The following is a 27,208-nucleotide window of genomic DNA, read 5'->3' as shown; positions in this document are numbered from 1 at the left end:
CCTTTTGGTCTACGCTTTTGGTAGATTTGAGCAATCAATATCTTGTATTCTGATTTCGGTTGGTCGTCGTTTAGAATCACACGAAGATCGTAAATATATTGGATTATTATTTGTAACAAGTATGTCCATAAATTAACCTGGCCTACGAATGTATCGAACATTATAGGAAACTAGCAACAGTAAATTTAAGGTTAGTTACATCTACGTATTATGAATATTGAAACCATATTAAACCCAAAATGATTGTTATCTTTTGTCAAAAATAGAATAAGTCTACGTATATAACCAAATTTTATGTAATTGACGATGATTTAAAAAGGATTGGCGTTTCTTTTTTGACAATCGATGCCGTTTGCCTTTGACATGAATTCATACCTAGGTATTTAAATTATCAATGTTTTTGTTTGTTTTGACATAGTATTGTTTAAAACCAAATACATTTCAGTGATTTAAAGTGCCTTTATAATTTTGGGTAAGTAAAGATTTACATAACACATTTATAATTTATTAGATCAGAATGGAATCTGAAGTTTTTGGACTGTTACAATGCATATTTGAGGTACCTAAATAACAAGAAATCATATTTTATCGTATAACATTAAAAGTTGATGCTTAATTGGTTGTACTTGAATAATTTTAAATACTTTCACTTATTTTATAATTCACAAATATACAGAAGATATAATGTCACAATTTAAAAAATTATATTGTTTACAAAAAGGGTTCATCCTTATTTATGACGAATGTTATATTACTAAAAACCACCCTCAATAGTGAAGTATGGAAATTGCACGTAAGTATGCAGCTACTGTGTAAGTATCATTTTGAACACTTCTATTTCAAAAGTTTTTATAGTTTAAGCGTGGAGCCTGTTACCTTTATTTATTATTATTATTTGTTTCATTCCAGTTGTGTGTAAGGAACAGTGAAGATTTTTTTTAAGTAGTGAAAAATTGTTTATGACCGTCCTGAGGTCATAAACTAAAGTGTAGTGAATCAAGATGGAGCTCCCAGACTGCCCTCCTGGTGCAGAGGGATATCAAGATTCTGTAACTGAAGTACCCAAGAAACCAGACGTAGAAACATGCACTAAGGTAAATATTACATTTGAAATTATTTTCAATTGACATTTCATATTGGATTTAAACATTTATTAAATATTGTCTAGATTAGCATTGAGTACAAGATATTTTATTTTGAGTTTATTAACCTACATTATAAAGTAAATAAAAAAGTATAAACTTAACCAACTCTATTTAAATTATTAAATTATATGATTGCATAGATTGTGGTGGGAAAATTAATTCCCATTCTGAATAATTGATACCTAATTTTCTTGGGTAGATATTATTCAATTGTTCTTGTTCATCTGAGTGTAAGTATAAGATTCTCACAATGGAATTCTGTTAATCAAATTTGTTGATTTGAATAGAATAAAAAAAAAAGTATTTATAGGATATATTAAATTGAAGTTCTAGAAGGACCTGTATCTTCTATGTATTGTAACTATAGATTTTATATCAATTATTTATTATTTAAAATGGCACTAGAGTACTAAAAGTAATTATTAGTTTAAGAATTTATAAATATTTTCCTGCTTTCTATTGAGATTATAAATTATTATTTGCAAGGTTTTAATGAAAGTCAGAGATAACAGCTATAAAAATGTGTGAAAAATGCTAATAAATAATTATTATGTAGTCAATGTGCTTTTCAATTGCTAAAAGCATATGGAAACATTTTTCTGAATACAATGTTATGGTACTTATTGACTATGGTACTGAACTAAAAACATTTAATTTCCAAATTATAATTTTATGTTAATTTATCAATTTAAACATTGTGAAGAATAGAAAAGAAAAGATGATGCGGTATTCTGATGGAATGAAATGACAAATAATGCTCAAGCACTCGGCCCCCCATATTCGGACAACTATTTAATAACTTAAATAACACATTATATTTGTTAAAACAATGATAATTATGATCAATTACTATAAACAAAAAACATTATTAAAAGGTAAATAATATGTGGATCTTACATATTTTTTTTGGGAAAGTTGATATAGAATAAGACTGAAGTTTATAGGAACACACAATAACATTTTCAGGCACTGTGATGTACCTCTTATAATATGTCCCCTTTTACCAAATACATTCAATATGTAAAAGTTTAGTGTAAGGAAATTAATTTAATATGGTTGTAACTGATATTTAATGACATGAAGGTAAAAAAAATATTGCCTGTTTACCCAAATCTTAATACAACAAAAGATCTTACAATAGTTAGGGAACAGCGCACAATAAGACGAGCAGCTTTTATAATGTTGCTCTTACCTTAAGTTATTTGTGTATAATATTGTAGTATCCAACGAGAGAATCCGTTGTGTGCATTGAACTCATGATAGATACAGAATGAGCTGCATTTTTTTCATGACAAATATCTTCATAGAAATTATACTTTATTCTTCGATAGTATCAATAAAAACATTATTCGAAATTTCATATCCAATCCATATTAATCCTATCCATCCAATAACAGATATTATTATAATACATATTATTAAAAGCTTATCATGCACAAAAACTGATTATTATTTTTCCAATACCTTTTCTGTTTGGTGTTAACATTAAAGGCAATTGATTTTTTTTTCTTTTTCAATATCGTTTTAATAATACATTAAAGTTGTTTATATTTACTACACTATTAAAACAAACTAAAGAGGCACTGACGTTATAAAACTTGGACTAAACTATGCAATCTGCATAAAGAATGTTTAGAGATTTAACCAGGTGTTAATGAGCAAAAGTATCAAAATGTTGATGAAATTGGCCTCAACTGAGAGTACTTGTATAGTCGGAATTAAAATTAAATATCTAAAATTAATTTATAAATTATCTTCATGTCTCCTTTCTTTGAGACTCATTATAATAAAAGAACAAAAAAAACCTAGTATGTATTGAAAAAAAAATATATTATGACCACTAGATGTGTGGATCAGATTAGGTACTATATTCTCAGGTCAAACTTATTGACATTATAGTGTAATGTGTGGTGTTATAATATCTTTATTTTTAAAACAAAAATCTTCACACTGATTTTTATTATCGATTCCGTTTCGTGATTGTGATATTTTGGTTAAAACAGAACTAGCTGTTATTCTATTAAGGTAAGTCGGTATGTTTACAAAAAAAGGGTTTTATGATTAAATAAATGGAAAAAAACAATTATTTGTGTATTTTATTTCCTTTGCCCCTCATATTATGACTGATGTTTACGTGCAATTCTGTTATATGATTATCGTTATTACGTTATTTTCTACGCGTTTAAAATCGATACGTGATTATGACTTTAAAAATATAATTTACAGGCTGAGCAGGAGTTTCTGGAACATCTGAACAGTTTGAAGATCAAGGTTGACGATGACACGGTACGGTGCATGGTGGAGCGACGCGGGCGCGACATCTCGGGGAAATGGATCTACTTGTGCTTCCCTTGCGCAGCTGTATGCAGCGGAGAGAGCGTCTTACAGGTATATTCACATATTGCACTTGAGCTAAAACATCTATTATCCTATATTGGATTTGTAGAATTGTAGAATTGTAAAAAAAATTTTTTGCATACCTTAGAATTCAAAACACATGTCATGATTGGAAGTCCTAAGTTATTGCAGTTGAGGATACAGCTAACCAAGTGGTTAGTAGTAAGAACTACTGAGGTTGATGTTCAGTGTTTCGTTCACACCCGACCACTCAATTTAGGTGGTAAATTTATAGTTAAATTGTTTTCTACAGACACATATATCGGGGAAAAAGCACAAAACAAGGCTAGCAACTAGAAATATTTGGCCGCAAGCAATATTCAAAGAACATCCCTACCTTCTCAATGAAAGGGGAGCGAATACTAAACCTGGAGGTAAGTTAGAAGCCATTCCTTGATAAATATTCCATTCCTATTATTATAATGATTAATTTTTTGTGTCTATTCACCTATTGTCTTTTAAACCAATCGTTTTATTATATCAAATTTCAAACATAAGAATAATTACTGAAAGGATTGAATAACTAATATAGGTACTAGTTTAATTTTCACAGTATAAGCTAAATTTGCTTTGATTTCAGCCATGTCGAATGTGCTCAAAAAAATGGCTGAAGAAGTGAATTTCCACAATGCTACAACAATTGAGGAAAAGTATAACTACTATAAGACTTTGCCATGTCACATTCAAGACATTTTAAATGAAACAAAGTAAGTTACTCCATTCCTGCCCCCCTAGCCAAGTGGCTTTCTGTTAGCGTAGCGTTCAATAGAATAGACTACGAATGTATGAGATTGACGTAAGCTGTAGATAACGTATCTACATTCTATTGAACGCTACGCTAACAGAAAGCCACTTGGCTAGGGGGCTGTACTATATCTTCTCTATGCTAATGGAATCTTTTTTATATGCTTTCCTAATGGCGTGCTAACTACGCCCAATTCGTTCAAAGGTGAAAGTGTATTTGTTTGTTTGTATTTCTTTCCCGTAACAACCGAGTTATTTTACGACATGATTTTTGTGTCTGGAGATAGTTAGGAAGCTAGCGACCGATATACTACTTTTTACGACGGGCAAACATTTTGTTCCTAGGGAAATTTCTTTGACCATGCAGTTGAAGCACCGTAATGCAGATTAATTTCTCTTTAAAAATAGTTCTAAAACCTTTTTTGGGTTGGACTAAAAGGCTTATGTGGAAAGAGGAAAGATGAATTTTGAAGGAAAATTTTATTTGTTGCTTTGGTTATTATTATAAACTTAATTTTCAGAGCGGCTCTGTTAGGCATCGAGTATCTAGTGGAGCACCCTCCAGAGGAATCTCATCACGAGCCCTCGTACGTGTGCACTCTGTGCAATAAGCATGGACATCCCAGAACTATCGTCAATCATCTCACCTGTTTTTGGCATCGTCATACGTATCTTGTAAGTTTATTCGTAAATTGGATTGAACTGAAGAAATTTTGTTCGGCTATATTGTTTCATAGATAAATAAATTACATTTTCAAAGTTTAAGAAAATTAAAGATATTAACACAACAACGTAAAATCAATCTGTGTATGCAAAGCTATGAGTGCACCGACGTTGGAAAACCCTGTTTAAAAAATAAAATCAAATCCTGATAATATATCTTTATTACTTTTATGGCAGTACAAAATGTGTTATTATAATGTACATTCGGCCAGGCGCACCACTTCCCGAAAGCGACGAACCTGCTGCAGCCGTACCGGCGCACGCACCGCGCGGGCTTCGCCATGACGCTCAACCGCCTCGCGCACTGCATCGAGCACAAGTACGGACGCATGAAGCCCGTGCACTGGCAGAAGGAGGAGTTCGACAAGAACAAGTGGGTTTTATTGTACTTCTAGTGTAGGTTACTTAGTTAAAATGTATGGAAGTGTAACTCCAAAGTATATCTTTTATCGATTCCTATGTAAATAGTGTAGGTATGAGAAGAATTTGTGAGTGCCGTGTAGTATAGTTGGTAATAATGTATGGAAGTGTAATTACACGAATATCACCTCCTATGAGTCGCCGAGCGAAATTTTATTACCATGAGAATTGTATTTGTGAACTAATTAATATTTTTAATTTTCATGTATGATTACGTTTACATACTATTCTGGACTTGTGTATTGAATTTTAAATTTTCTAATTGATAAGGTTAAATTAATACGAGTTTCTTTTTTTCAGAGACCAAATACTAAAATTGATATTCAAAGGCAAACATTATGCCGAGGTCGAGGACTGTACCTTTGAAGAAGTCGTTGACGTCGATTTACTAAAATCACTTGATGCAGGTAATTTATTCAGGAATAATATTTGACCAATACAATTTTTTACTAATATCATACATTATAAAAAGTTTTCTTCTTTATTATTATAAAAATAACTATACTGTTAATGTTTATTTCGGAAAGGTCATGGACAACCAGGTACTGAAGAGCCATCGCCGCCGCGTGTTGCTGCGCCTACAAAACCACAATTTAAGGTCATTGAATTACGCTTATTATTTATAGCATGTAAAATCTTTTGTTCAAATTGAAGAAATTGAATTCTATCTTTATAGACATACTAGGTTTCCGTCCGCGGCATCGCCCGCGCAGTCAAAGAAAAACCCGCATAGTTCCAGTTCCCGTAGGATTTCCGGGATTGCTTCATTTTCCCGGGATAAAAAGTAGCCTATGTCCTTTCTCGGGTATTAAAATATTTCCATACCAAATTTCATGAAAATTGGTTCTGTAGTTTAGGCGTGATTGAGTAACAGACAGACAGACAGAGTTACTTTCGCATTTATAATATTAGTATGGATTTAAATATGTATAGGGTATAGTTTACACGATGTTCGGCATCTATTAATGATTTTTATTTTTTGTTTATTATACAGCCTAATGAAGCGGGTCGAAAGCGTGAGAATGTGTCAGTGGATTCCCTGTCAGACCTCAGCGAAGAGGACGAAGCGGCGAAATTCGGGCGGTACAACAAAGCCAATAATAGGTGGATCATTTGTTTTTATTTCCTTTCCTTACTGAATATAATGTACAAGCCGATTCGTGTCCATTTTTGGGCCAATTATAATGAAGTAAGTGAATTATTATGTAGTTCTTGTATTGAGTTTTATTAGTTTCATGTTAAATGTTACGATTAGTTTAAATTACACAACCAAATACATAACAAAACATTTTTATCGTGATACTTATACATTTTTGAAAATAAATTGTTTGGTATTCATAATTGATAATGTTGACGATCTACGAAGTAATTGTAACTGATTTCAAACACCCCATTATTTCTGAACTTCAATCATTTTGACCAATGTTGTGAAATTAAAACAAAATCGCCCGCATTTTGTAAAGCTCATGCATACCAAACCAACTTATATTATGTTAAATAGGTTTGAAGTCGGTGCCAAACAATATAAGCACTTAGTATTAAGCCCGTGCACCGACATCAAACCGACATCTTTTTAGTAAATAGCACATCTAAATAATATGTAGTAATTAATAATATCAAATCCCCAGTCTCGGTTCGTCACTCGATCGAGGTGAACGCGTACTTCGTAATAAGTTGCGTACTGAGTCATCGCGTGCGGTATCGGCTCACCACGGTTACCGTTAGGTTTCTACCTGCGGCAGCCGCGCGTCGGCTTTTGAATTAAATAATGGATACTGATGATCTAATCCATTCTGAGCGCGAAAACGTTAATATTACTAATTTAAACCACTCAAATTGTCACGAGGAACTTGACGATACCTCAGAAGACATACAAGTTTGTTCTGAGACGCCGAAGAAAACTATTGTTGAGCATAAACCAAGTAAAAGAGGGAGGGATGAGGACGATTGGAATTTAATTCAAAGAAAAGAAAAAAGATGCAAAACTAAGATTGTGGAGGATAAACTTCAAGTTTATATTTCTTCGAAAGAAATTTTACCGAAGCAGTTTACTTTAGCAAAATTATTTAGCGGTGAAGATATTTTGGATGTTGAGAGGGTTAAATATATAAACCCCTATAAAATTAGGGTTGACGTGTGTAACGAGAAGATGGTGGAAAAACTTGAAAAGTCTAAAAAGTTCCAAGAAATGGGGTGGAGGATTCAAAGGGCTTTGGAAGTTAATTTTTCGTATGGCGTTATAAAAGATGTAGATTTGGATTTAAAAGAAGAAGAGATTATTAAAAATATTTCGTGTCCAGAACCGGGCGAGATATTTTCCGTCCACAGACTTTCCCGTCGAAGTAGCAGCGAGAGTTCAGGATGGAAGTCGTGTGAATCCATTCGCATTTGTTTTAAAGGTTCTTATCGCCCACCCTATATATCGGTAGATGGATTGCGAATCAAAGTAGAACCTTACATATTTCCCGTATCACAGTGTACGCGCTGCTGGAAACTGGGACATACTAAAAGCAAATGCATTTCCTCAAAAGTAGTATGTCCTAAATGTTCTGATAACCATCCTAACTGTGATACATCAACATTCAAGTGTGCTAATTGCGGAGGAAAACATATGTCTTTGTTTCGCTCTTGTCCGTCTTACCAAAAGGAAAGAAAGCTTAGAGAGTTGATGGCGGAGTATAATTGTACCTATAGAAGAGCACTTTCTCTCTACGTTCCGTTGGAATCTACTAAAAATAAGGTTTCACACTTTGCTGATAATGAAGATTATTTCCCCATAAATGAATACGTCGACGGTAATACATTTGATGTTCTGCCAGTTGAATCTATTCAGGTAACGCCAAGTCGGAGGTCAACGTACGCGGATGTCGTCAAGGACTCATTTCTATCGAAGAGCAGAAGGAGTAGAAGTTTTTCTCATACCCCAAAAAAGACAAATATTTTTAAAGAATTTATGGATGTCGAAACGTCCTCAAAAGTAGAAGAAACAGAAGTAAAGAATTCAACAGAGAATAAGGAGAAGAAAGACGTTAAGTTTAGTGAGCTTTTAAGCAGGTTAAAGGACATAATCTTCCTGAAAGGAGCCACATTTAAAACTAAAGTGCAAAGTGTGATTAGAAGTTGTATTGAATGGGTAATGCTTGTAATTGTGGAAAATATTTCTGATTGGCCAATCCTACAGTATGTTATTGATTTATTGAATATTACAAATGTCTGTAACTAAAAACAAAATAAAGCTAAATATGATACAATGGAATGCTCAGAGTATTCGCCCAAAAGTTAATGCATTAGAACAGTTGCTTAACCAAGAAAAGATTCACATTGCTGCCGTTAGTGAGACATGGTTAGAGCCTGAGAGTGATTTAAGAGTAAGTGGTTACAATATTTTCCGTAAAGATAGGTGTGACGGGTATGGTGGCGTTGCTTTAATCGTTCACCGGTCTGTTATAGCATCTTTAAAATGTTTTTTAACTAATATAAGGCCGGGTATTGAAATTGTAGCTATTGAGATATTTAATTGTGAGGGTATAAAATATGTTGCGTCCTTATATTGTCCCCCTTCGATAAATACAAGTAAATCAGATTGGGATCTACTATTTAGTACATTTGATAAGAAATGTGTGTTATTAGGCGATTTTAATGCACATAATACAAACTGGTCAAATAAAATAGACACCCGTGGCATTAATATTCAGGACGCTATTTTGGATAATAATCTAATTACATTGAATAATTGTAACACTCCCACGCGTTTAAAACTTGTTAATAATAATTTGCAACAGTCCTCGCCGGATATATCCCTGGCTTCTGCCGATGTAGCTTTAAAATTGAAATGGTCCATCTTAAGTGAAAATTTAGGTAGCGATCATCTTATCATTAAAATAACTTCGCAATGGGATAACACACGAGGGCACTATACTTTGCGCCGTAATTTTAAAAACGCGGACTGGTCGTCTTATACATCGTTTTTAGATAAAGAATTTGTTTACTGGGTATTTTCTAATGAAGATCCTCAATCGTTGTATAACAAGTTTATTAATACTATTAATTTAGCTGCCGATTTGTATATTCCATTTGTTAAGCTAAGTCACAATCCAGCAAGTAGTTTCAAACCCAAACCATACTGGAATGTAACCTTATCAAAGTGTGTAGCGGAGCGACGGTTAGCTCTTTCCACTTTTCGCCGCAACCCAACTCCACATAAATTTGCAAAGTTACAATCTCAAGTCCGCAAATCTCAACGCTTGATACGGGAAGCGCAAAATCGGTCACGCCACGAATTTTACTCTTCTATTGATGGCCAGTCTAAGTTAGGTGAAATGTGGCATAAGATAAGTTGGTTGAAAGGCATCAACACATCGCGCCCTTGTATCGATAAAGAGAGTGCTTATAATCTCTTACAGAATTTGACACCCGACTCGGCTGTCCCTAAAGATCCTATGTTTGACGTTGGCATGACTATTTTAGACAACCAAATTTCCATCCAGGAATTAAAGTCTTGTATGCGTCATAAGGACTCGACACCAGGAAGTGATAATATTTCATACTCCATGCTGGCTCACTTACCTGAAAATGGACAACGAGTTTTACTAAAGTTATTTAATGTTTTTTATTCCTTTGGCTTTGTACCACTACAATGGCGAGATATATCGATTGTGCCTATTCCAAAACCCGGTCGAAATGATCAAAGTGCTAATTCCCTTCGTCCTATATCGCTTATTTCTTGCCTCTGCAAAGTTTTTCATAACATTCTTCTTAAACGATTAGAGTGGTATATCGAAAGAAACAATTTTTTCTCGTCTAATACTGTTGGATTTCGCAGATGCCGTTCTACTCTTGATAATTTAAGTAACTTAGTTTCACGAATACAAACGGGCTTTTCTCGAAATGATATTTGCCTCGCTACATTTGTAGATATAAATAACGCATATAATAATGTTGATGTATTAAGTTTGATTGGAATTATGCAAAAGTTAGGTGTTAGCCCCAAAATATGTCGATATATCTGGAATTTTTTGAAGGACAGACGCTTGGAAATTAGATCTAATTGCTTTTCTGTTCGAAGATCTACCTCTTGCGGTCTAGCCCAAGGAGACCCTCTTTCACCACTCCTTTTTAATATTGTTACCATAGATATTTGTAAAAATATAAATAACGTGTCTATTTCTCAGTACGCAGACGATTTTGTTCTTTTTATTAATTGCCGTAGCGCGGAGTATGGAAGATTTCACTTGCAGAGAGCATTGGATAAATTAGTTGAACTGTTGTGTATTATTGGTTTGGACATTTCGATCCAAAAAACAAAACTTTGCATATTCAAAAGGGGTTGGCGTAGAGAGTCTATTAATCTTTTCATTGAAGGTATCCCAATACAGTCGGTTGATAGTGTAAAATATTTAGGAGTGTGGCTTGACCGTTCTTTGCGCTGGTTTACTCATATAAAATATGTCAAAGAAAAATGCTACAAGTTGTTAAATTTTTTCAAAGTGATCGCTGGGTCGGATTGGGGCATTCATCCAATTATGTTAAGACACATTTATATTGCTATGATACGAAGTAAATTAGACTACGCGTGTGTTTTATATGGTAATAGCTGTAAAACTAATTTAAATATTCTGGATAAGATACAAAATCAATGCATGCGAGTTATAGGTGGTTTTGTTAAATCGACGGCTATACATGTTATGGAGAATGAGCTATCTCTTCCTCCTCTAAAGGTGCGTAGATATTATTTAGCCGGTAAGTATTGGCTTAAAAGCAAAGCTTTTTATGATAATAATATAGTGGATGTCCTAAATGAGTTGAGTAGTCTTTGCAAGAACAGTTATTGGGCCCGCCGAAATACTCCTTTGTTAGTCTTAGTTCATGACTTGTTAAAAGAAAAACCTATTTATTCTTGCTGTCAGTTGGATATGTTTTCTTTACAAACTTGGGTCAGCAATGTGGATCTTTGGGATGTGTTGGAACTGGAAATCAGGGGCATCAATAAACCAAAAATGAGCCACCAGCCTCAAATGTTAAAACAACTCGCGATAGAGTATTTAAATTCCAATTACTCAGATTTTTATTATATTTACACAGATGGCTCGAAACTGGGCAACTCTTGTGGCCTAGCTATTTATGATCCTCAGTTGAACTGCTCCGTTCAGTTGCACATTAATTTTTCAATTTCTATCATGCACGTTGAACTGATTGCTATTGCAGAAGCTATTTCATATATTAATTCTTTGGGAGATGGTAAATTTGTTATATTAACAGACTCTAAAAGTGCTATATATCACCTGGCTCGATGTACCTCGAATTTTCGAGGCACACCGATTGCCTACAGCATTTTGAAAATGCTATGGAATATTTCCTGCAATAGTAATAAATCAATTAAAATACAATGGATCCCTTCTCACGTGGGTATTCCTGGTAATGAAAGAGTAGATTCCCTTGCCAGGACCGCAGTTACGGAAGGTGTACCATTCACGTGCCTACCTTTACATACCGATTATATTTATTATTTGAGAGATTGTTGTAGTCAGATGTGGAAGGAGCATTTCGACGAGAGATCTTTATCGAAAGCGATTTGGTATAAAACCATTCAGAGGCACATTCTGCAATATCCTTGGTTTACCAGTTCCAGTTTAAGTAGATCTGAAATTGTAATTGCTCTCAGGCTTCGATCTGGACATATCCCTCTAAATATGTTTGCACACCTGATGGGTAAATCGTCATCCCCCAATTGCAGTGTGTGTAACATAGTGGAGGATGTTTACCATATTATGGTGGAGTGTGTCCGGAACGAGGCTGAAAGATCTTCTGCTGAGGTAAACCTTAGGTTGTTGGGCAATATTAATGTTTTTTTGGCGCTTCCTTATTCTAAGGAAGCTAGATTTATTTATACAATTGTTAATTTAGGTATTAAGCGTAGGTAGTTGATTTTTGTAATGCCAATGAGGGTGGCATGATCATGTCTGATCAAACCCTCCTTAATAAAATAAAGATTAAAAAAAAAAAAAATATCAAATCTTTTATTTTACCAATGATTGTTATTATTTTTTTTAGTATTAATGTAATTTTATTTTGTCTTTAAGGCCGGGACATCGTTTCTCTCCTTATGGACGTCCAGATGCTCCAGTACCGGTTAAAAACCGTAAACCTGAGCCCAATGCAAACAATGCACGAAATGAAAGGGTATTGTTATTTATTTATTATTAAATAAACATGTTATAGTAGAGCCATTTTAATAGGCAACATTTGACAGTTCAACAAAATTCAACAACGTAACCTAGTAACGACGAGATAGAATAACATGATATTTCGTTTTGTTAGAACTGCACATTTGCTTAACTTATTTCAATTACGATTACATATTTATAATAATAATGACCGATACAAGTTATTTTAAGATTTCATTTTACTGATAAACCATCCTAAACATAATAATCAATTTCTGAATTGAAGAACTGACGTCGCTACAATTTTGTGTCAATAAACCTTTTTTCTTTTTAAATACTAGAGACGTTACTCTAAAAATCGAAATCTGACATCTAGAATCGAATGCATTGATTACTTGTGAATAAAAATCATCATAAATTAATAAATTCGATTGACAAATGTTTCAAATCCGTATCGATTAATACACTTTAATCGATGTTTTTAAGCAGGTTACCTCTCTTCGAAGATAAAATTGATAGACGTCAAATGTTGCCTATTAAATTGGCTCGACTATAATAAAGTATCATATTAATTGTAAAAATCACATTTAAATTCCTGTATTTTTTCTTAAATTAATAGATAGTGTATGAAATTTTTAACTTAATAGAAAACTAAATTTTAAAATAAAGGTAAAGATTGTGGTTATCACAGAATAATGTAGTTAACATGAATTAGTATTTTTGAAAATCAATTGACCACATTTTTTTAACACATTCGTCTATCGAGATTTCGATTTTGATCGGCCACAATTATTATTTATATTTGTTTGAAATATAAAACAGAATCATAGAGAAAATAAGATAATAGAGAAAATAATAATTATTCTTATTTATTAACGTATTATTTATTTTTATATCAGCGGAGCCGTACCGGAAATTACGAATTCAAAGTGAAGAAAGCTAAGGAGCAGCGTGTCGCAGCGGAGGCTACTGCTAAGAAAATGCTCGCCTACCACGAGAAGAATCCTGAGAAGCATCCTCTTTACCCGGAGGAGTGGAAGAAGTTCTGGAATCGACGCTATAAGGAGTTGCAAGCAGGTCAGGAAATATATACTGCGAAATTCTTATAGTATGACATGCTATGAAAAACTTATATCGATAGAATTAAAAACATATATAACTAAGACTATTTAAAAAACGCACATAACAATTGTGGTGTATATGTTCATGTTTCAAATTGCGAAATTATGAATAAAATACAGATTTTTATGTTTTGTATCGCACATATTTATTAACATTACCAAAAATCTTACACCACCCAGATGGAAAAGACCCATCGAAGCACGATTTCAAACCGGAGTGGATAACGTTCTGGACGGCGCGTATGAAGGAGCTGCACGAAGAGGAGCTACGCATCACTATACACGAGATATACCGCAAGTTCAGCTTACCGGCTCCCGAAGATATCGAACCGACTCCAGCGAAAGAAGAACCGCGAGTGGTGGAAAAGAGAAAGTCACCAAGGCGTATATCTCCATACAAGCGCTTTGAAAGACGCAGAACGCCAGAACGACGTAGGACTCCAGAACGTAGAAGGACTCCGGAGAGGCGTAGATCGCTAGAACGCAGACGTACGCCTGATAGACGCAGCCTGAGGCGTACGCCTGATCGACGACTTAGGTCGCCAGATCGCAGGTATAGATGGTATGTTGATATAAGTTTATAATCTTACCTTTTTGTTTGTTATTGACGACTATAGCATCATTATTATGTTCTAATATCTTTAATTATAGCCAAGATGTTATTTTTATTGCACTGTCTATCTATAAAACAATATTAATATAATAATGCCATCAGAATTGATTCGACATTATGGACTTTCAAATGTTCTTAAAGTACAAATATTTCGCAGGATAAAGGATCGCCACTCACCACCGCGAAGACGCTCACCAGTGAGGACTCTCAAAACTCGATCTAGAAGTCCAGTGCACAAAAAGTAATAGTTTTATAATTATATAAAATAAGTATAAAAAATCATATTTCTTTAGTATATTTTTTTGAAGTGAAACTTCTTTGCGCGTTAAGAGTAAAATTTCAAGGTCGCGTCATGGCAAAATCGTCCCAAGGCGACGATTTTGTATCTTTCAATCTTGCCAAGCAAGTTTCATTTCTGACACGTGTTCACCATACACACGCTTTTTTTCTCTTTTATGAGTGATGTTACTGATGACTGAAATAGTTAGCTGTTAGCGAAATGCGCGACAAAAAAAAATTATTGGCGCTATTTTTTTTTTTCTAATTGCCAGTTCTAATTTTTTAAATTTGTTTTATAATTCTCAGTTCTAAATTCAAATGTTTCCTTTTTCTAGTAGCAGTCCGGTCCGCACTCGTGCGAGCCCGCTGTCGGCGCGCGACCGGCGGCGCAGTCCGGGCGCGCGCAACCCGAGCCCGCACCCGCCGCCCTCCATGCAGACCGTGCTCATATCCGACGATGAGCTCAAACCGTTAGTGCCATATGATTTATTTGTAATTCTTTATTGTACAGAATAAGAAAAAAAAAATGTAAAATGGAGTAGTGTTAGAAAAAGCATAATTTGCACAAAAGGCAGCATTATGGCTGAACAGAAATCGCTACTGGACAACCTGGAAAAAAAGGAAATGCAAAAAAATTTGGACAGGATTTCTTTGTACTGAAGAATAAGTAATTAAAGAAAAACAAAAACAAACGATGCCAAAGTGTGGGAATCGCAAGTTTCTGCGATGTAAGTTTTTACCGATTAGTTATTAGAGTATAAAGATTGCATTAAAACAGTTTGTATTTCTTATCTATTCAGATTTTTACGTGGATTTTTTTTTAAACTTCAATATTTTATTATTTTGATTAAACTTATTATTAATTTTGCCCCACAGCGAAGGCAACATGTCGCCATGGGATTCAGACGACTCGTTCGGCTCGTTACCAGACATGCCCGAACTTCGCTCACGTTCTCGCACTGGCAGTCTCGCTTCACACGCATCTCGCTTACGTAGACATGAACCCTCCCGACCGGAATTTATTCCAGACCATAAGGAATCTATGAACGATTTTGGTGGGGCTCCAGATAATATTGTGGCCACGCTTCGGCAGCTGGTGGCGTTAGAGGATCATTTGGGCAGCCTCGGACCAAAGGTTGTTGATCTGCTGGCGGAGGCGATACGGATGGAGAAGGTGCGTGGTATAGAAATGTTGTGTGTAGTTTTAAACTTTTAACTCGAACTCTGACATTTGTTTATAGATTTCTTTTAGAATCTCTTTTGAATCGTCATAAATCATAACATAGTTTTATCATTTTCCACAAATTTTCAATCTAAAAAATAACAACAAAATAAATGCCTGTTCTTTTTTATAAATTAGCGAAAATTATAGTGAGGTGATGTACTTGACGGTTCATGTTTTCAAAACTCATATCTCTCACTGTTTTAAAATCAGGAGAAGCCTAACTCCTCGGAGCAGCTACTGGAGCGCGAAACGGCGTTGGTGCTGATCGAGACGGCGAAGGAGAAGCTGAAGGGCGCGCTGCAAGCCGGTCTCGTCACGGGCGGGGCTGCGGCGGCTGCCCGCACTGCGGTCGTGCGTGCCGCTGCCACGCTGCACGAGGCGGACACGCGCGCTAAGAAGAGTAGTAAGGTGAGATATAGTATACATCAGCACGAATACGTACGCACATGCGTATACAAAGTGCACACGTGTACGTTATATCATCATAAATTATGGTTGTCTTTTTTTTCAACACAAGACAAATCCAATAAAATCCATGCCAATAAGAGACAAAAGCCTTGAAACTTTTACTATTAAATCATAGTTTATTTTTGTCAAATTACTTATAATCTACGAAATATCCAGGAAGCGAAAGCGAGCGCTGCTAGTGGCAGCAACAAGAAGGACGGCGTGCCCGTAGCGGGCGTGGGCGAAGTGGACCGGGAAGAGATCGCGCAGCAGATGGCCGCCGCGCTCATCGCGCAGGGCAAGACCGACGTGTCGTCTGAGGAGCTCGCGCAGCTTGTGGACGCTGTGGTGAGTTTGTTTGTTTGACTATGTAGTTAGAAAGTTTGGGCTTTTGGTTGAAAGTACTTCTAGAAGAAGTGTAGTTCGATAAATCATTTAGTTTGAACTAGTTGGTAGATTTAACATTAAAAAAAAACTTATAAATTTGAGTCGCTAATAATATAATATCAAAATCGCAATAAACAACACAACGCATAATATTCCTTTTTTACTTTAGAGTTCCTGAGAATTTAATCTTCCAACAAGCAAACTTTGTTACCCAAACTTCTATATACAGGTTGGAATGGCGGAAGCTAAAAAGAGGGAAGCGAAACTCAAAGAGCAGGCTCGAGCTATAGAATCGAAACCTGCGCCGACTGAACCGAGTGCGAGCGCGTCAAGTGCGGCCTCGGCGTTGCAGTTGTTACAGTCTGCTTACGATGATAAGAAGTTAGTATAGAAATTTAAAAATAAGACAACTGATAAATTTTTTGGACTTGTGTGTATGCTACAAAAATATCATTTTATTCTCAATAATTAATACAATACTCATGTTAGCACTTCATACCAATGCTATGCAATCCACATAGGAATATCAATAATGCTTCTGAGAAAATAATTAATCGTAAATGGTAATCTCTAATGCTATACAATTAAACCAACTTAAAATAAAATAGGCTGTATTATTAATGTTATTAACATCAACAATTGGAACGGTAAATAAATAATAACTTATAAATACATTTTCAGAACTGACAAGGAAGACGTAGTGGACGCTATGGACGGCCTATCCGACTCCGACTTGGAAACACTCCTGAAGAATTTCAATGAGCTATCAGCAGAGGAGCAACACAGTTTAATAGCCTATTTAAAGAAACTCGAAGCTCGCGAGCCTCAACGTGTAGAGAGATTACGGCAGTATGTTAGTGCTGATGCCCCGGAGCCGCGCGAGGCAGGCGAGGCTAGTGAGGCACACGAGGCAATAGAGGAACCAAATGAGCCGCTAAAGGATGATATCAGGACTGTCAGTATAGAGAGTGATGATGATGATTACGCTGTGGAGGAGGTGGGTGGTGTTTTGTATTTGTTTTTAGTCATTTAGCTCATTTATCCGTAAACGACGGATTACGTTCGCTCGGATTTGTTATCAAAAGTCTCTATATGTGTGCTTAATTTCATTGTAATCGGTAGTATTTGCGTCAAAGTGTAACAAACATACACATACATCCTCACAAACTTTCGCATTTATAATATTAGTAAGATAGTAGGATAATTAATAAATTCAGATAAAGGTAAATGTTATAATAATAAACTAGTGTGGCTGCGTTATAATTATGTAATTATTTTCAGGTATTTAAATCTGCAACAGAAAAGGTAAAAGAGAATCAAATACGACAGGAGATGGAAATTGTAAAGAAATCAATAGAAGAGGCGAAATCGAGTCCACCCGCGATCGAGCCGAGCAGCGCTGCGGCGGTGTTCGAATTCGCTAAGAACATTTCCTCTGCTTCAGATCTCTTGGCACTAGTTCAAGCTTCGATACAATCCACTCAGGCTGCACAGGCCAGCACGGCGCCTATCGCGCAAACGATAGACCCAACGCCCATCACTTCCATACAACCGAGATCCTTCGGTGACCCCCAGGATGGACCCCTCATAGAAAGAAAGCCTCATATGGATAATCTCAATACTCAAAATCGAATTCCAACCCTAGGAAATCAAAATTTCGATAACTCCAATAATTCTTCGTGGCAACCGAATAATAATAGCTTTTTTGACGTGAACGTGAATCAACCTCAGAGAGACTTTAATTCTTATCAAAATATGCAATCGGGGCCGCCGCAAGGCAGTAATTTTACCATACCACAAAATAATTCCCAGCCACAAAATAATTTTAATCAAGGTCCGCATCGAGATAATATGCAATATCAACAACAAATGCCTCAGAACAATTTTAATGCTCCTGGCAATTTTAATAATTCATATCAAGGGCCGCCACCCGGAAATCAATTTAATCAAGCTTCTAGAGGGAATTTCATGAATGGAAGACAGCTAGATAATCAAAATATCAGACATAATAATCCTAATCAACAGCAGTTCGGAAATCGGCAAGCGTTTGGAAACTTCGAGCAGAATAATTACAGAGGTCGAGGGAGAGGTTACGGGGGACCCCAAAGAGGTCGGGGAAGGGGTTATTATTAGTATTATTAAGACCTAGGATTAAGTATATTTTAAAACTTGTCTCAAAAACCATTTTGGTTTATGAATTATGATTGTTTTAAATAAAGGTATTAAATTAAACGCAGTTGTATTTTATTTATAATTTATTATAAAATTCTATATAAGAACCATGATCTACATATAAGTTTTAAAAATAAAATCTAGTATGCTCCCATTTCCATGATAGCATCAATGTGTTCAGTCTCTGGTAAAATGTCTATTTCAACTGGCTCAGTTTTAATTTTTCCGCCTTTGGAATCGACGCTGAAGAATCTAAATAGTTTTGATAGGTTTATAATGGAATATGCTGAGTGTGAGAGCCAGTCCGCCACCAGCTCCTTGAGTATTTGGAAGGCAGATATGACTTGAGGTGACAGTTTGATTTCTGAAAAAGAAAAAAGTAATTTTAGTAGAGTTGTAAGAATTGATCGATTGAATTGATATACTTTCTTCCAACAAGAAATATTATATCACTATTAGTATTTTATAGCATTAGTGCAGTTTACAAATATTTAAAAAAAATTTAAAGAATATTATAAAAAAGTTGATCATGAATGATTCAATCATGCGTTTTTCAAAGAAATGCAACTTCTAATATTTTGTTGTTTTATATACTTACTGGAGTTATTCTGTTTGCTAAGATCGAACAGGAATAGGAAGAAATTGATCTGCAAATACAGGTCCTTCTCTGTATATTCCCTATACATAAGGCCCTTTTCACACAGGCGACACAGCGGATATCCTGCTTGGAAATTCTGTGGCATTCGCGTAGTACGATGACCACAAGCTGGATCCTCGCACGACAACCAACCCGCGTAATACTGATTATGGTACTGCCTAATTTGCAAACACAACTGATTCTGTATACACGGCAAATAGTCAATTGGCTTGTATGTACACTGCTCGTTTTGGCAACGCTCTAAAAACGTTACACTTTCTTTATCTAATTTGCTTACTGCTTCTCTTATTCTATTCTCGGTCTGACAATTTTCGTTTACACAAATGAATGAAAATTCTTTGCAATGTCTGTATTTCTCCTTTTCATTTTCTACTTCGTAAGTTTCTCCATTTGAGTTTTCTTTTTTTAACATATTTCTATAACCAGATGGGTCTAAACCGAGACAGTCGGCGACTCGCGCCGGATCCATTCCTTCAATTGGTTCACAAATACGTGATATTACGGGATGAAGTTGGTGCGCTAAGTAGTATCTATAATCAATTTTAAGATGTTCAGAATTTTTTAATTCTTCTATGTGATATGCTCTTTGTGTAGCAGAGTTGGTGGTGCCATCTACACAAATTATGTATGGAACAATATCGCCCTTTTTGAATCGCCTACTATTCTTGTTATTGAGTCGCATAGCGACTTGAACATGAGGTTGGGCGTTTTTGTCGGCATACTCGTTTGGATTTTTGGTTAACTGCTTAGTTATGGTCAAGAGCGATATTGGTATTTTATTACTCAACAGATCGTCTTTTAACTTGTTTAAATGTGTTTGTATACTCTCAATTCTTTCATCAGCACTTTGTTCTGAAAGAATTTGTTTGAGAATAAATTTTCCTGCTTCTGCGGCAAGCTGCGACCAATCACGTCTAACAATATCTAACCCCTTATGTTCTTGGCTATAAATTAGTTCTCCGTTTTTATTTCGATTTATTACAACAGCTGCATATTTCTTTTTCTTGAGCAAGAGAAGATACTTAAAAACTCCATCAATATCTAATTCAATCTGCTTGTATTTTTTATTAATTTCTCGTTTTAGATCATTACCAATTTTAAAAACATAATCATAATCCAAACAATTTGTGTTTATCATTAAACTGTCTGTATCACCATAAACAACATCGTAATTTAGTTTTTGTACAATTTCTTTAGTGTCCATGAGAATTTCCCTTCCTTTCATAGTCACAAGGGCTGCTAGTGGTTTAGCATAAAATCTCGAATGTGTAAATCCTAAGCACCCATACATAGAATTGGCAGTTAATTTTAAAGCAGTTTGTCTTATATTATATTGCATATACTGCTCTGGGGGCAAATCTGGTGATTTCATAAGCTTTTTCACTTCTCGTCGACTTTCAACAAGTTTTCTAATCTGTGTCGGTAAAACTCCAAATTCGGTATTAGGACCTGGTAGAATCAAATTACTTATATCATCATTAGTATTTGATGATATTTTCCGTTTTATTGTTGTGAAACAAACATTAAACTCTTGAATAATACTGGGATATAGGGAATTGAAATCCATGAGAAGTATTAGTTTATCATAGAAGCCTTTTTTAGGGTCTAACACTAAACCTCCTGAATAGGCAGCCTTTTTCTTGCCTTGCTTTTTATTTACACCTGCTTCTTCTTTATCCTCATTATCAGGATCATCAGATAAATTTTTTCTACCATACACTTTATCTGGTACAATATAATTTTTCTCTGTGAATGCGTGAAGTAATAGGAATTCGTTTCTTTCCGATCTACCACCTAAGAGAGTTCTAGACATTATGTTACCAGCAATTTGTGTTATTTGTAAGGCTAGTGGTAAAACATTAAGTTCACACATCATTTTGAGAATGTAGGACGCATCCTGCATTGTCAAAGTAACAAGCTGTAACAAGTCATTGCTACTTTCGTAATAACGCGGCAAATCTTCTATTGCGACATCTAGACGTTCACCTTCCTTCATTTTTAGCACAGTAATACACAACGTATCCAGATCGAAACTTCTAGCTCTGATAAGTTCCATGGCTGAAATTTTAATATCGCAAACCAATCTACCCAAAAACGCATCTTTGGCGGCATATTTCTTTTGGGGTGCTACTGATCTATTAAGTCTTCCCAAACGCGACCAATTTGGTATTTTCAAGTCTAAAATATTTCCTATTAACAAATCCTGTTGGAATCCCTGCAAATCATGACCCACTACTAAATCTGGATCTAATTTCCAAAACTGAACCATAAAGCAATTTAATAGCTCTCTTTCTGTGTCACATTTTGATAGTTTTGTTGCTTTATATTGAGGCAACTTTTGTTTTAAATCAAGAGGCCAAAGTTCATTACATTTTGTCATTACTGAAAAAACAAAACAAATTTCACTTTAAACATGAGAAGTAATTGAACACTTGGTTGCAATAATTTCGGCTTAAATCCTTACCACAGAAATGCTGTTGAAACGGTGGGTTGGGTGGTGGTTTATGTATGGGAAAGTTACTATGTGCTAGACAGCTAATCATTAAAATCTTTGTTCTATTCGTTTTAGGATCTGTTGCAGTTCTCATGTTAATCTGAAAATTAATTAAAATAATTACAAAGTTAGTGAAAATGTAAAAAATTACCATTATTACTTTGTCATTTTTCAAGGTAGACTTTATTTTAAATTTATATATTAGGCAACTTACAGTAGCTACAACAATGGGTGGTGGTTCCAAGTCTTCATCACCTCTGATAACATTAATATTTTCCATATCATCACAATTTGCTTCCAGTTTACACAAAGAAACTTTAGCTTGAACATTATCAGGTTCTACAATTTCCAACCAACATGGTCCTTTAATCTTTCTCTCTAGAAGTAACATCTCCAATGATGACGTATTAGCACCAAATATATGTGAGAAAGTTAAGAATTTCTTGTTTGTAGGTGGGGGTGGTATGGATGCCTGAAATTATAAAAAAAAATGTTGGTTATAATGTTTATATGCTTAAATGTTATGTTACCACTACATTAATTACCCTTAATCTGTTTATATTGTGTGAACTATAAAAGAATAACTGGTTATTCTGGAATACTGTTAATGATAGAGGTGCCAGGTGGTACATGTTTTAGAGACCATAAAATTTATTCATATCTATTATATTTTAAAATTTCAATTTCAAATTGTATCAAATTTTATTATTTATTATTGGTCCAATTAATTTAATTTATTTTATTTTATCGATTTTAATGTTTTGTAGTTACCTTTAGTAGAAATTTTGCAATTTAATTTTTATTTGAATTTTATTTATTACTTTATTTTATTTTGATTTATTGATTTTTATTTGAAGTTGAATGTATGGGAAATACTCCTGAAATAAATCAATTTAATATAGTCTATTTCTTGTTAAGCTATGTTTTTGAACCTTTTTTACATTTTATTGATGGTACTTTAGAAAAATATAAATGATAAAGCTCTACATTAATTATTTTATCTTTCCACATAATTAATATTCAAATTACTCACAGAATATTTGACTTCTAAATAATCACACTGAGCAGGAATATCAGGTATATTGAAGCAGTAATTTTTTGTGATTTTTCTAGACTTAAATTCCTTAAGACCTAATTCTGATGCAACTGAAGTGTTGAATTCCTGATAAATATCCATAATGGTCACTTCTTCATCTGTTGGTTCCAAAGTAACTGGGTCTAGTTTCTGGAAAAAGTCAAGAAATGTTGTATGTGATGTATTTCATTAATAATGGAAAGATATAATAATAAAATATTGTTACTGATATATGGTCAGGTAATTTACATTTAAGAACAAATTCATACTTATATGATAGACATCATAGGCTTTATTTTCTCACTCCAATTACAAATAATGAATACTTACATATTCCCTAGGCAACAAAAACATCTGCCTATTAATATTCTTCACAACTAAACAGCAGGACACACAGCCTGCTTTCTTATTCAATGGATTGACATACACCTTGCCAAACAAGTATACAACTCCTGGCTTCACATACCTGTCCTCCCAAGCATCTAACCAATAGAATTTGAGGACCTTTTTACCATCTTTATTTGTCTGTAAAGGCAATTTGCCATCAGACTGTATGGAGCTCACAACATGGTTATCACCCATCTGGTTGTCCCAAGTTGTATGCAAGGGTTTTAACTCTTTTTTCACGTTTTTAGTGGGAAATATTTCAAAGTCTTCATTGAGGAATTCTTCAGCTACATCTGTTATAGTATTTGCTGTACTGGGTAGGTCCTCCTTTATTTCCTTCACTTCTATCGGTGTATCATTGCTGAAATCATCCCCTAAATCAATGTCTTGTGTATTAAACTCTTCTATGTTTTGTGTTTGAGAATCTTCTAGCTCTTTCTTTATTTCTTTATCTATTTTCCATGTGTTTTTCTTGGGGGCAGCATTGCCATTTTCTTTAATGGGTGGACTTACTTCCTAGAATTATGAGAAATAAGGTGTTTATTATCCTAAAACTTATAAGAACAATTTAAATTTTGAATAAATAAGTTTAAGAAATAACTTACAATTTTCTCCTGCTTTACAACAGGGGATTCATCAAGTATAACAGTAGCAACAGGTTTCTTCACAGATGATGATAGGGCTTTAAAGTAATTCTGTGCATCTGTCTTAGTTGATTGCATGGTGTTAGCCTTGGGTGTAGTTAAGGCCTTAGGTTTTACGATAGCTGGTCCACTGCCATCTAAATCTGACATGATGTCGGACAGAATATTGTCATCAGATATCTTAGTTTCCTATAAATAAAAATTGAAATGAATGATGATTTATAGGCAAATATAACTTTGTTAAGGTTAATTGAGAGGATAACTATATAATCCCATGTGAATGTTAAATGATAATTTGTTAGGATTTAAAAAACTCTATAGATGTTATTATTTATAGGTCAAATTAAGTAACAAGATAAACTATATCTAGTAACTCTATTGTAGCAAAGTTTTTTTTTTGATATTTCAAAATATTAAGTGTTTGTTGAACATGACAGCTTACCTCCTTCTTTTTAGCTGGCATAGCTCCTAATAAGTGTCTTATGTTACCCTTCCCTGCAGTTGGAGGAGCCACTCTGGCTTTTCTTTTGAGACCTCTTCCGTTTTCTTTGGTATCTGATGCAACATATGTATCTTCGATTTCATCATCATCAAATATTTCCCGTCCATCTTCGACATAACCAGTACCGTCTAAAAGTAATAGGTATTTCTTTAGTAATTTGCGGCACGAATTAAGGGGGGGGAGGGGAGGGAAAGGGAGGGGGGAGGTAAGGGGAGACTCCCTGTGAAGTGGGGGGGTGCGGAAACCCCCCCTTCTATTTTTTTTATTTTTTTTTGAGTTTATATTTATAGTAGCTTACCGCCCGCGGCTTCGCCCGCTTTGTCTAAAACCTAATAAATTATATACTAAAACCTTCCTCTTGAATCACTCTATCTATTAAAAAAAACCGCATCAAAATCCGTTGCATAGTTTTAAAGATTTAAGCATACAAAGGGACATAGGGAAATAGGGACAGAAAAAGCGACTTTGTTTTAAATACTATGTAGTGAAATGTAGTTAGATATATATTGATTATTGAAGATTATGGGCTTTCTTGACTGCTCCGGCGCTGCAGAACGTGGCGCTTGCCCCCGTGTACCTCGTTGCAGGCAGGAGTCTTCACTCGCCTTCGTAGCTTCGGCTTTTTGGTCGCCTTTGGCGACCAGCCTCAGCCACTCCGGCTCGCTTGACTCTGCCTGCTCCTCAGCACACGCGGGCGCCACGCTCCTCCGCGCCTCCGACTTTTTAAATACACTCTAGTGTATGACAGACAAGTACCACGTGGAATCGGGGTGGACAGATTCGGTTCTGTTACTAACAATTTGTGTGCAATATACATACAATAAAAAAAACATTTTTTTAATAATTATACATGTTTGATACAATTTACAAGGGCAATGAATGGATCAATTTTATTTTTTTCCAATCAGCGTCTCCACATATTATATTCTTTAATAATATCATCTAAGTTTGGGTGGTTATAGTTTAAAAAATCTCTATACAACACGCCACTGGGACTCAATTCTTTGAGTATGAGTCCCATCAGGGGCAACAAATGGGTTGTCTGGGTCTGAGTGATTAACTTTTTTGAAAACATACCCATGTTGCCCCAATCATATACTACTCGCCAATAATCCGTATGAATTGTTGTCCCTTAGCAACATGCTTTTGAATGAACTATGAAGGAACTATGGTTTTTAATGTACATTTTGACATTTGTTATCTCTTTCAAACACAATTCTTGTACCTAGGTAGTTTTGTCAATGCAACTCAAACAATTTTGAACATAACCTCAAAAATTAAAATTAAGATTTCTCTGTAATAACAAGTTTCCGCACGAAAAGCCGCTAATGTATGTTTCGGGGCATTATTATCGATCGAAAAAAATTAAAATCACGCCGAAATTCGTGCCGCAAGTTTCTAAAGCCAACCCAAGTAATATGTTAGGTTATTACAAGCTGTTAACATGACTATTAAAAAATTTTATCCAGGATTTTTTTAGACTTGAAATAAGATTTATAATAAGCAGAAAAATATGTATAGTCACCATCTTCAATCCAATCTTCTTCCTGCCTTTGTAACACACGTTCACTGTACTCCCGCTCGTCAACAGTGTCATAAACATTTTCAAGATCGTCTACATCATATTTATGTTTTGATCCTTTATTCTTCAGGTTCTTCAGCTTTTCAAAAGCTGACATTCGCCCATGCTTGTCTACTTTCTGGCGTTTAGCTCTTGACCCAGCTGTAAACAAATCAGGAACTTCATAAATACCAACAAAAATAACTTTCCTTCACTATGAATCTTATATTCTTCAACATACCTAAGGAGTCTGCCATTTCAAAGAATTATGTAAACAAATTATTAATACTAAAACACGAAATACATCTCAATTTTAAATTTACTTTTGTAGGTACAACACAGGGTACAACTCCAACACTCCAAGTTCCCAAGTTTATTGTCACCAGGGGCCACAATCATAGTACTAATCTACGGGTAAGGATGACAATGCTGTACTACAAAATTAAGTGGTGCGTCAAAGTCTTTTTCCATGCAGATTGTCGGTGGGATTTTGAAATTGGTAGCATATAAATATGTAGTTCCAACCTTCATATTCAGAGGGCATACAGGTCAATAGTTTTTTTTATTTCTCAATAGATGGCACTGCAAACGCGATATCTATTATAACCAGCTCAAAAAATTATCCTATACAGTAGTTTTATTTACAGTAAAATTATTTTAATAAAAGTTTTGAATAAAACAAAAAAATAAAATTAGTCGAACTATAACAAGTGGCAAGCAAAATATTGGTAAGATTTAAAAAAAAGACAAGCAGGCTTGTATTTCTATCGTATTTCATTTAATAGCATTTGCTCATATAATAAGCTTTGGTAGATACAGATACTTTAAACTGGCAACACTCACAACACTAAATAAAAAGTAAAAACAACATGGCGTGGGCATTTTGTTTTTTTGCGTTTGCGCAAGAAAAGTGATTTTGTGCTTTGTGGTGTTTTATTATTCCGTCGAGTTGAGCTACTGTTCCTCCGGATGAGTTACTTTTATGTTTATTGAGATAGGACTCCTAAGTACCTTTTTATTTACCGACTCTGGTGTATTTTACTAGTGTCTA

The 27,208-nt window shown here is 34.7% G+C and overlaps 2 protein-coding genes across 6 annotated transcripts; one reads left to right on the top strand and one right to left on the bottom strand.

Annotated features, from left to right (window-relative positions):
- On the top strand, nt 1-18,896 carry LOC123705750 (uncharacterized protein CG7065-like). Of its 5 annotated transcripts, XM_045654775.1 has the most exons (22): nt 1-190; nt 446-472; nt 910-1,094; nt 3,372-3,533; nt 3,796-3,916; nt 4,123-4,249; nt 4,808-4,961; nt 5,222-5,382; nt 5,730-5,836; nt 5,957-6,027; nt 6,424-6,533; nt 12,509-12,608; nt 13,492-13,669; nt 13,894-14,275; nt 14,484-14,567; nt 14,941-15,075; nt 15,482-15,779; nt 16,041-16,238; nt 16,455-16,625; nt 16,894-17,045; nt 17,346-17,661; nt 17,946-18,896. In XM_045654775.1, exons 3-22 carry the CDS (start codon nt 1,002-1,004, stop codon nt 18,795-18,797), a joined length of 3,972 nt encoding a protein of 1,323 aa, XP_045510731.1. In that variant the 5' UTR covers nt 1-190; nt 446-472; nt 910-1,001; the 3' UTR covers nt 18,798-18,896. The 5 variants fall into 5 exon arrangements, with proteins under 5 accessions (XP_045510731.1, XP_045510729.1, XP_045510730.1 ...); XM_045654773.1 differs by lacking the exon at nt 446-472; XM_045654774.1 differs by having other exon boundaries at nt 1-793.
- An 8-nt stretch (nt 18,897-18,904) lies between these two features.
- On the bottom strand, nt 18,905-26,512 carry LOC123705749 (DNA polymerase alpha catalytic subunit). The gene is made up of 10 exons (XM_045654771.1): nt 26,399-26,512; nt 26,122-26,319; nt 24,537-24,724; nt 24,056-24,283; nt 23,394-23,966; nt 23,022-23,213; nt 22,203-22,460; nt 21,959-22,088; nt 19,435-21,876; nt 18,905-19,200 (listed from the first exon to the last, which is right to left on the bottom strand). The coding sequence occupies exons 1-10, from the start codon at nt 26,412-26,414 to the stop codon at nt 18,977-18,979; spliced, it is 4,449 nt and encodes a 1,482-aa protein (XP_045510727.1). The 5' UTR covers nt 26,415-26,512; the 3' UTR covers nt 18,905-18,976.
- Between the last annotated feature and the right edge of the window lie 696 nt (nt 26,513-27,208).

This window comes from Colias croceus, chromosome 2 (assembly GCF_905220415.1).
Source record: "Colias croceus chromosome 2, ilColCroc2.1".
Classification (NCBI taxonomy): Eukaryota; Metazoa; Arthropoda; class Insecta; order Lepidoptera; family Pieridae; genus Colias; species Colias croceus.
This window is presented reverse-complemented; position numbering and strand designations above follow the sequence as displayed.

Bases quoted from the DNA above. Each gene is read 5' to 3' on its own strand.
- LOC123705750 (XM_045654773.1), top strand. From the start codon at position 1,002: ATGGAGCTCCCAGACTGCCCTCCTGGTGCAGAGGGATATCAAGATTCT. The intron at 6,028-6,423 runs GTCATTGAATTA...TTTATTATACAG, and splicing joins CTACAAAACCACAATTTAAG to CCTAATGAAGCGGGTCGAAA. The intron at 13,670-13,893 runs GTCAGGAAATAT...TACACCACCCAG, and splicing joins CTATAAGGAGTTGCAAGCAG to ATGGAAAAGACCCATCGAAG.
- LOC123705749 (XM_045654771.1), bottom strand. The intron at 24,725-26,121 runs GTGACTATACAT...TATTACTTTTAG, and splicing joins AGAAGATTGGATTGAAGATG to ACGGTACTGGTTATGTCGAA. The intron at 22,089-22,202 runs GTAAGTTGCCTA...ATTAATTTTCAG, and splicing joins CACCCATTGTTGTAGCTACT to ATTAACATGAGAACTGCAAC.